General features: G+C 44.5%; 1 protein-coding gene across 1 annotated transcript; it reads left to right on the forward strand.

Moving 5' to 3' along the window:
* Window positions 1–567: 567 nt before the first annotated feature.
* Window positions 568–1169, forward strand: LOC109785704 (non-specific lipid-transfer protein 2). The gene has a single exon (XM_020344302.4). The coding sequence runs from the start codon at window positions 655–657 to the stop codon at window positions 943–945; it is 291 nt and encodes a 96-aa protein (XP_020199891.1). The 5' UTR covers window positions 568–654; the 3' UTR covers window positions 946–1169.
* The last annotated feature ends 9515 nt before the right edge of the window (window positions 1170–10684 follow it).

Consider the following 10684-nt stretch of genomic DNA (forward strand, 5'->3'; position numbering starts at 1 on the left):
TGTAGCTTCAAATTATACATATATACTCCTTCCGTCCGGAAATACTTGTCGGATAAATTGATAAAAATGGATGCATCTAGAACCGGAATACCTTGGCTTTGCGAATCAACCGGACTACTAGTCGTAAAGTAACCCAACCTTTTGGCTGAGTTTTAACAAGCTTAACAAATTCGCAGCCCAGCTGAAGAAATATCGACCTAATAATCTGCATTTTCCTCTGTTGTGCGACACTTGCGATGTTGCGGAGAGCTAGTGCGCCCAGCATTGTTATGCTAGTTGAGTTGCTTTCAGCGCGACTAGAATTACCTACCATTATCCTCTTTCAGCTTTGCATCGGGTGGTGTAGTGGTGCAGTGCGTGGACCATTTCTGCTCATCATCCTGTCTTCCATAAGCACAATGTGCTCCTGACAAGATGACAGATATATGAATTCAGCCAATATGCGTTGCACGCCTGTACTGCACTAGCTAGCCACCTCTACACTTGTGCTCAGCTCCTCATCATCACCATGCAAGTAACACTGCCACTCTCTTGATCGAAAGCCTATAAATACCACTCACCTCACCCAAACGCTCACACCCATCTGAAGCCATCCTTGCAGAAGCCACTAGCTCACTACTAGTCGATCAATCTGTTGTTTCAGAGAGAGACGCCATGAAGTACTTGGCCCAGCTGGTGGTGGCGCTCCTGGCCTTCTCGGCGGTGGTGCTGATGGTGGCGCCGGCGGGAGCGGAGGCGGCGACCTGCAATGCGCTGCAGCTGACCCCGTGCGCGGGGGCCATTATCGGGAACGCGGCGCCCACGGCGTCGTGCTGCAGCAAGATGAAGGAGCAGCAGCCGTGCATGTGCCAGTACGCGCGCGACCCCAACCTGAAGCAGTACGTCGACTCCCCCAACGGCAAGAAGGTCATGGCCGCCTGCAAGGTGCCCGTGCCCTCCTGCTAAGTCCATATTACTGATTCGCACGAGAGAGCCCAGCGCGCACGCGCGCCTCTGGTCTCTCGCTCTCCCAGCATGTTCCATGTGTGTTGTTGTACGCTCGATCGTATGCCGTGTGGTGTGATCGCCAATGTCGTTTGTCGTCGCCGTTACCCTCTGCCGATCGGCGATCTATGTGGACCGATGTGTATCTGAAATTCTGAATATATGCAATAATGATGATGTGTCCAGCTATATGCAATTTATAGGTTCTTCCTCGTGTGCATATTTTCATGTGGCTCGTTGTGGTAGTCATCAATAAGCTATAAACTACTCCCTCCGTCCCATAATATAATAGTGTTTTTGACACTAAGAGGGAGTAGAAACAATCTCATGAAAAGACAACATGGCAGAGGAATTATCATTTGTCTTTGTCTTTCTTGAGAAATGGACATGCACTCTATCTTTGCATTAAATAGAAAAAAGAATTAACAAGTTAACCATGAAAACTGGCAGAAAACAGACAGAAAGCAATATTGTAGGATGGTGTCCCATGGACTGGGGGTGGGTGGGTGCTTGAACAGTCCTATGCAGAAATTCTACAATGAATTTTAATGTGCAAGTCCTAGCCTTTTGCCAGTTATATCCTTCACAAGACCTACACCTGCAAGTATATAACGAAGAAGAACGCTAAAGCGAAACTTGAGAAAAGTGTGAGTTAGGGATAGAGATTGCAAAGATGGTGACGGTTTCCCGAGATTCAGTGGTTGGTGCTATCCTTCTACTCATTGCTGGAGGTTCAGGCACAAAATCCTATGGTGCACAAAGATCACAATAGCATCGCCCACAAAGAGCCAACAAAGTGCATGCCAACCTATTCAACCATGACTTGCTACCACGAAGGTTAAAGACTCACTCGGGGTTGATCTTGCATGAAGAAATCGATCATTGGGCTTCAAACTCTTGATTCCTTCACAAACTCTCATGGCTCTCAAGTGATTCCTAAGTCCTAACCATCTAGGAGGTGCACACCCTACAGGAGTAACAATCAAAACAGGGTCAATCTCTCTCAAGAACCCATATGATCACAAAGAGAGGCTTCATAATGAGAGATGGAGATCAAATGTGGGGTTCAAGAAAGGGATGATCTTGGCCTTTAAAACACTCAATGCTCCGCTATCTTGGTTTTTGCAAAAACTCAAACAAAGTCTCAAAACAACCTCACACGTCCCCATCCAAAGAGGTGTGGGTTCTATTTATAGAGAAAGCATAAATTTGGTTGCTATTGTGAAAAAGTAACTAGTCTCGGTACTACCTTACATGTTCAAAATTTGAACCATCAGAACGGAAACACGCATTCCTGCAATGATCAGGAGTCAAACACTCGGAGGGTACCAGGATGTCCATTAAGCCTTTATGAAATTTTAATACCCAAAGGCATCGGAAACGAAAACCTCTGAGGTACTAGACAAAAAAGGTAACTCATTTTCACGAAGGGTAGAACATGCTAGGAAGAACTGGAGAAAATGGCCATCGGTAGTACCGGGGTCGACATAGTAGTTCTTATGAGAAATCGTTAAAGTCTCTGCGGAAGTGCCAGATGGATTGGGTTGGATAGTTAACAAAGCTTCTAGAAAGAGGTATGTGCAATTGGAAAAATGTGTTAATGGTTTGCATTAGCTCTATGGAGAGAGACTCATTAGTCTCCTTACATCCCCCTTTCTCTCCTTCATTTGCCTTTGTAGTTTCATGTATAGTCTTCTTGTTTTTACAGATAGTTTCCATGTATAGTTCTTTTTTGCTTTCTTTTTAGACCTTGTACTGCATTATTGAAAATTAATAAAAATACATGCAAGAATCTTGTTGTTTCTCGTAAAAAAATATCAGATGGATTTGGCTTTGGAGTACCGGACCTATACTGAGATGCTGAACTGAAGCAAACCAAGAGGTGATCGGAAGTGCTGGAGAAAATGCTTGGGGGTGCGGGATCTAACAAATTAAAAAACAGTATAACGCAGCTAGTCAAGAGCCTCCACAGCGATTTGAAGTTCTCCACCGTCAGATCACTGTGACAGACGTCTAGGATTTTTGCTCGGTCAGCCCCCATGTTATTTACGCTAATTAGTTCAAAATCACTAATTAAGGAGTACTCGTTGCAAAGAACACTCCACCTTCTCGGGTCACGACAAGTGGCGCACATGCAGCGCGCCACTTGTCGCAACCTGGGAGTTTTCCCTTTTTCGTAGATCTATTTATTCAAAATGTTTTATCTTTTAAACCGTGCGTCCAAATCTCGAACCGTTTTCACCATTGGATTCCTCGCGTCAAGATCTTCAAAACTTGATCCCATGTTGACAGGTTTTGACGAACTTTTTTTTCATGAAAAAAACCGGACGAAAAAACCGAACCGGGAGCACGTTTTTTCCCTTTCCGAAAGAGGCACGCCCGCGCCTCTTGCGAAATCACAACCGTGCCTCTCGTGGAAAAAAAAAACAGAAAACACGTTTTTTTTTCATTTCCGAGAGGCACGGCCGTGACTCTCGCGAAAGCACAACCGTGCCTCTCGCGAAAGCAAAACAGTGACTCTTGCGAAAGAAAAAAAAACAGAAAACGCGTTTTCTCCCTTTCCGAGAGGCACGGCCGTGACTCTCGCGAAAGCACAACCGTGCCTCTCGCGGAAGCAAAACCGTGACTCTCGCGAAAGAAAAAAAAACAGAAACGCGTTTTGTTTTTCCCTTTCCGAGAGGCACGGCCGTGACTCTCGCGAAAGCACAACCGTGCCTCTCGTGGAAGCAAAACCGTGACTCTCGCGAAAGAAAAAAAACCAAAAAACGCGTTTTTTTCCCTTTCCGAAAGGCACGGTCGTGACTCTCGCTAAAGCACAACCGTGCCTCTCGCGGAAGAAAAACCGTGACTTTCACAAAAGGGAAAAAAAAGAAAACGCATTTTTTCGCGCAATTTTTTTTGATCGAAAAGGTAAGGAAGACCGGAGGAAAACCAAAACGTCGAAAAAAACCCCGAAAAAAAACCATTTAAAAAGCCGGAAACGCGTGCGGAAAAATAAAAAAATAAAATCCGGAGGGAGCGTCCAGAGCGCGACACATGACGAATGGCTGAGAGCGCGCTAAGTGGCGCTGATCGTTGCGAGGCTCTTGAAGGAGCGCTCGTTAACTAGTTGCTCTCTAATTAGTCCCTTCACTCGTTGCACGGGCCGCTGCTCCGCCGAGCGAGCTGCCAGTCACATGGTTAATCGGGCTTCGGAGGTTGCAGGCCCATGAGGTCCAGTCACATGCAAAACCATCCCAGCCTATTCCTTCGTTATTCATGAAAGGGCAGGTCTTCCAAGAGGGGATCGAAAGTGCTGGAGAAAATGCTTGGAGGTGCGGGATTTAACAAATATGGTTGCATATGATGACAACTCGGTGCTACAAGAGAAAAAATCTCGCCGGTTTCGAACCGAACAAAGAACAGGGTGCGCTTGGACAAAAAACACCCATTTCTCACATGATTAGTGGTACCAGGTAGAAATAGTCAAAATTACCAAGGATGGTTAAAACAGAGGAGTTTGAGTGGAATGAGTTGAAAACTTGGGAACTTTGGTTGAGGATCTTGATTTGGAGTTCACCCAAGATACTTTCCAGCTTGTTCCCCTCTTGACATTATGGTTGTCCTTAAACTCATGGTGAATTTTGTATTCACCTAAAGCCTATGAAGATGCAAACTATGAGTTGAAGGATCCTCTTATTTGAATTGTCATTAATTGCGACAACCCAACAAGGGTATAAGATGCACTTTGAATGATTGAATCTCCCCATTTTTGGTGATCGATGACAATAAAATTACATATAGAATGAAATGATTTAGCATGTGAAAGTTCAGGTACTTCTTATATGTTTTGAGCTCCCCTATTTGTGTGCACTATTAAAATTTGCTTTCGGAACGCAAGTGTTACACATTATTAGATAGTGTGGGAACAAGAAGTATATGACACATTCCATGGGATGCATTGTGTGTACAAAAGATAAATATGGGAATGACCAATGGTAAAAATTCAGGCACATCTTTCGCGGTCAAGACAATTGCAACGCTAGAAATAACAATGACCTAAGTGATGGTTGTCCACAACAGTACATCTATGATCTGTGGCGGGCAATTCTAGTGTTTTTTAGCAAATACCAATCCCATTTCACTAAGAAGCGGTAATTTTCAAAGGAATGGTTGCAATATCAAGCGGCGACACTAGCCACACCAAGGGACAAAGCATGTTTTGCCAAATTATGTGCTTTGTCATTGTTATTCCAGCTTCTATGGACATAGCTGCATTCATCAAACTCCAAAGCTTTGGCATTTACCTCCCTGATGATGGAGGCGATTTTGGATGGCCATTTGAGATGCGAGTGTATCTCTACCGGCCCGCTAAAGATATGCCGCCAACAATGTCCCATTTTGTAAATGTGAGGGATGTTTATGTTAGAAACCATGGGCTATACGGTCTACCCTCTAATTCCTCTGCCTTTTCCGTGGTGTCGCTCACAATGCGTATTGAGGCTAGAGGGTAGGGACCTGTTTATAGACTCCACGTCCAGGTGTTTCATTTTATTTCACATGTTTCCGGAAAGATATGTACGACTCCTGAGGAATGTTACCAACCATGATAAAACATGTCAGTTTTCTGAGTCTCCCCTCCGGGGCCTCGGGAAGAGGAAGAAGGAGATAGAGTAAAGGTCTCCTCTTTCTGTCTGCTCTTCCCGGCATGTAGACATCCGATTGGGCTTATAGTTTAGTTGGTTGAAACGTACCGCTCATAACGGTGATATTGTAGGTTCGAGCCCGGTTTCACCGATGTGTTGTGGCATGAAAAACAGTGCACATGCACGCTTAAACACCCTTGCTTAAGTCATTCATCTATACTCTCCCTGGGGAAGTGAGCTATTCCTTCAATAATGCTACTAGTCCCTAGCACACATGTGTGAGTCATATGCCATGATTAGATTGTATATGCGAGATCAACTTCCAATCTTAATCATGTGGGTCAACAGCCTGCAGAGCCGATCCTGCAAAACAAACCTAGCTCTTTCACCCTGTGATGTCCCGGGAAAAATACGTACGTACATATATAAATTCCAGTAGAGTCGACCCCTATTAATTCCTATACTGTATTCCATCATAGTCCTCCTCGGCACCTCGAGTATTAGTTCGTCGAGTGAAATTCCGCATCAGTTATTCTCCGTCAAACATTAATAATATGAATAATTCCACATTGAGTGAAATAAATAATAATCATGTTGAATAAATGTTCAAAGCCACATAAATATCCAACATCTCCCATTGGCTGAAACATTGTAATCAATATATGAAGTTCCATGTGTAAACATGTTTTTAAAAGAATTCCTGAATCTAGTCAGTGAACCTGCACATATTAGTATTATATCAAAATAAATCAAATATACGCACATGGGGTTTAATCATTCCACACCTCATGTATATAATGACAACTTCCTCAATGTGTTTACTTTTAACTATAAACTCCGGAGTAAGTAATAGGTTATGATGCACATTCCATGATCATATATGATGTGTGAGATTCCCTTAGCGACATGTGTTTCCTTCCGCTGCCTGAATGCAGCAATAAGTTTCTGTAGCTAAGGTTGGTGAAGATACATATAAATTCCAATACCATTTAATATCCCCTTTTTCACAGGACTTCAAACATAATTCATCACTGAGTATGATTCCCCATATCAAGGTATTTAAATAGGTTTGCAATTTTCCATAGAAAAATGTATCACAACACTCCTATGTACTTCCACTCCCAAAAATTGAAAGCTTCAAACTTGCCTTTCATATGAAAGTTAGAATATGACCAAGCTTACACTACCATCAATGTGACTTTATCATTGCAAATAGCAAGAACAATGTAACATAAATAATAATGCAATTTTCACTTACCTTTGTACATGGCCACCTTACTCCATTTATAAGACCATATGACATGCTATTCCATTGATGTGAAGCTTGTTTGAAGACCACAAATTGATATATTATGTTGCAAAGCTCATATTTCCTCTGTCTCCAAAGATTTCTGGCTACAACATACACTACACCACAACCCTTAATTGGGGGCAATTAACTGCCGGGAGAAATAGCATCACAAGGGCAGATCATCTGCCGGGGATCATTCAACTGCCGGTAGAAATAGCCAATGACGGATAAACTGCCGGCAGAAGTCAAACAACAAGGGCATGCACACTGCCGGGAACAATGGCGGCTTCTAAGGGCACAATATCTGCCGGTACAACTAAACAATGGCATGTTAATTGCCGGGGACTACTTGTGGGGCAAAACCAATAAAGTAATATTTGTTCCACGTACGCGCGCGATAGCGCCGGAGAGCGCGCGAGGGGCCAAACTTTTCGCTCCAAATACACATAAAAATCCCCAATCTTGTCTCACCAAAATCCCCAAATCGACCGCCTGACCAAGCCTCCTCCTCGAGCACCCTCGGCCACCTCCGCCGCCTGCCCTCCGCGGCTGCCGACCACCCTCCACCACACCCCAATGCCACCTCCCTCCCCGACCATGCCGCCCCAACCCCTCCCCGACCACTCCCCCGAGCACCCTCCGCCGCCCCGACCACCATTGGCCACCAGCCCCGCCGCTCCCAGGAGATCCTCCATCGAGCAGCGCCGTCCCTTCCAGGAGCCCCTGCCCAAGAAGTGCCGCCGCTTCCAGGAGCTCCTGCTCTGAGCAGCGTCGCTGTTTCCAGAAGCTCCTTCCCGGAGTAGGCGCCTCCTTCTCCAGGAGCCTCAGAGCAGTGCCACATCTTCGTCCTCTCCCCCAAGAGCACCGACTACATCCTCTCCCCCAAGCAGATGCCTCTTCCACGTTCTTTCACACGAGCAGTGCCGCGTCGACTACATGGCGGTCTCCTCTACTTCCTCACGCCAACCCATCAGATTTCTATTCGTCTTATGAGTTTTATTAGTCTCCTCAACTATGTATTTTGTGATCTGTGATCTATGGACAGAACAAGAGCTATAGTTTTTGAAAATTTCTTGAATCATTAGATAGAAACTAATTTAAAAGAGAGTTTAAAGAAATAAGGTTAAGAGAGTAGACTCCAAAATGAATGAGGTTTAATTGAATCAACAGATAGAAAGTGAGGTTCTGAAAGTAGATCATAATCATATGTGTAGGCGTTTCAGAATTCAATCTGTTACTTGCATCTTAGGATTTATGGAATGCAGATTGCTCTGCTCCGTACTTTTATGAGCAAGTCAGTGTTATTACACACTGCAGCCTTTTAATTAAAGCTATATCAAGAAAACCAATGTGGCATGCTCTGCCTCTAAATTTTATTTTCCATAGTCAATAAATTAGAAGTGGCCAGTACCTTTAATAACATGAATGTGGATTTTGTAAGCTAGCTAGGCCATACTTACACTTACTATCTCAGTCATACATTGGGCAAACTTTTTGTTTGGATATGTACTGCACTGGTTGTGCTTTGGAACCAAAAGATGCCGACAGTCTTGAGTACTCGGATCAGCAACCGTCTTGGTATTCCCATCACTGAAACGAGGTACCATCTGGACTTTCCCTCTCTTCTAGTAGTAGATAATCCAGAATGCTTTTATCTTTCGTGAGCTGTTGTGCTGATGTGTGATCTAGAATTTGGACGCATATCAATTGTTTGACCCATGTGCTAGAAGTATCTGGTGTAGTTTGTTTAATCAATGCTATACCAGTTTACATGTACTTCTGAATTTTTCATCGGCTGTACTTGCATATTGGAATGAAGGTGCTAAAGTTTACAACTCACACATTTTATTTCTTTATTTCTGTAAGTTCTGCCTTTTGGATTGTGAAAGTTGTCAATGGTTACACTTAGAATCGAACCAATGCTACTTTTACCGCCTCTGAAAAAATGCTACTTCTACTGAATTTGTCGAGCATTACACTCTGTATAGATAAGTGTAGTATCTTGCAGATTGTTGTTGGGGAACGCAGTAATTTCAAAAAAATTCCTATGAACACACAAGATTTATCTAGGTGATGCATAGCAACTAGAGGGGAGAGTATTGTCTACGGACCCTCGTAGACCGAAAGCGGAAGCGTTTTATCAACGCGGTTGATGTAGTCGTACGTCTTCACGATCCGACCGATCCTAGCACCAAAGGTACGGCACCTCCGTGTTCAGCACACGTTCAGCTCGGTGACGTCCATCGTACTCTTGCTCCAGCTGAGGTCGAGGGAGAGTTTCATCAGCACGACGGCGTGGCGACGGTGATGATGAAGTTACCGACGCAGGGCTTCACCTAAGCACTTCCATGATATGACCGAGGTGGAAATCTGTGGAGGGGGCACCGCACACGGCTAAACAATCAACTTGTGTATCTATGGGGTGCCCCCTCCCCCGTATATAAAGGAGTGCAGGAGGGGAAGGGCCGGCCTCCTATGGCGCGCCCAAGGGGGGGAGTCCTACTCCCAGTAGGAGTAGGTTTCCCCCCTTCCCTAGTTGGAGTAGGAGAAGAAGGAAGAGGGAGAGGGAGAGAAGGAAAGGGGGACCGGCCCCCCTCCCAATTTGGATTGGGCTTGGGGGGGGGGGGGGGGGCGCCCCCACCTTGGCCGCCTCCTCCGCTCTTCCACCTTGGCCCATTAAGGCCCATTAACTCCCCGGTGGGTTCCGGTATCCTCCCGGTACTCCGGAAAAATGCCCGAACCACCCGGAACCTTTCCGATGTCCAAACATAGGCTTCCAATATATCAATCTTTATGTCTCGGCCATTTCGAGACTCCTCGTCATGTCTGCGATCACATCCGGGACTCCGAACTACCTTCGGTACATCAAAACACATAAACTCATAATACCGATCGTCACCGAACGTTAAGCGTGCGGACCCTACGGGTTCGAGAACTATGTAGACATAACCGAGACTCATCTCCGGTCAATAACCAATAGCGGAACCTGGATGCTCATATTGGTTCCTACATATTCTACGAAGATCTTTATCGGTCAAACCGCATAACAACAAACGTTGTTCCCTTTGTCATCGGTATGTTACTTGCCCGAGATTCGATCGTCGGTATCATCATACCTAGTTCAATCTCATTACCGGCAAGTCTCTTTACTCGTTCCGTAATGCATCATCCTCCAACTAACTCATTAGTCACATTGCTTGCAAGCCTTATAGTGATGTGCATTACCGAGAGGGCCCAGAGATACCTCCCCGAAACACGGAGTGACAAATCCTAATCTTGATATATGCCAACCCAACAAACACCATCGGAGACACCTGTAGAGCATCTTTATAATCACCCAGTTACGTTGTGACGTTTGATAGCACACTAAGTGTTCCTCCGGTATTCGGGAGTTGCATAATCTCATAGTCATAGGAACATGTATAAGTTATGAAGAAAGCAATAGCAACAAACTAAACGATCATAGTGCTAAGCTAACGGATGGGTCATGTCAATCACATCATTCTCTAATGATGTGATCTCGTTCAACAAATGACAACTTATGTCAATGGCTAGGAAACTTAACCATCTTTGATCAACGAGCTACTCAAGTAGAGGCATACTAGTGGCACGTTGTTTGTCTATGTATTCACACATGTACTAAGTTTCCGGTTAATACAATTCTAGCATGAATAATAAACATTTATCATGATATAAGGAAATATAAATAACAACTTTATTATTGCCTCTAGGGCATATTTCCTTCAGTCTCCCACTTGCACTAGAGTCAATAATCTAGATTACA

This window comes from Aegilops tauschii, chromosome 1, assembly GCF_002575655.3.
Source record: "Aegilops tauschii subsp. strangulata cultivar AL8/78 chromosome 1, Aet v6.0, whole genome shotgun sequence".
NCBI classification, from domain to species: domain Eukaryota; kingdom Viridiplantae; phylum Streptophyta; class Magnoliopsida; order Poales; family Poaceae; genus Aegilops; species Aegilops tauschii.

Coding starts and splice junctions, on each gene's coding strand:
- LOC109785704 (XM_020344302.4), top strand. CDS start 655: ATGAAGTACTTGGCCCAGCTGGTGGTGGCGCTCCTGGCCTTCTCGGCG.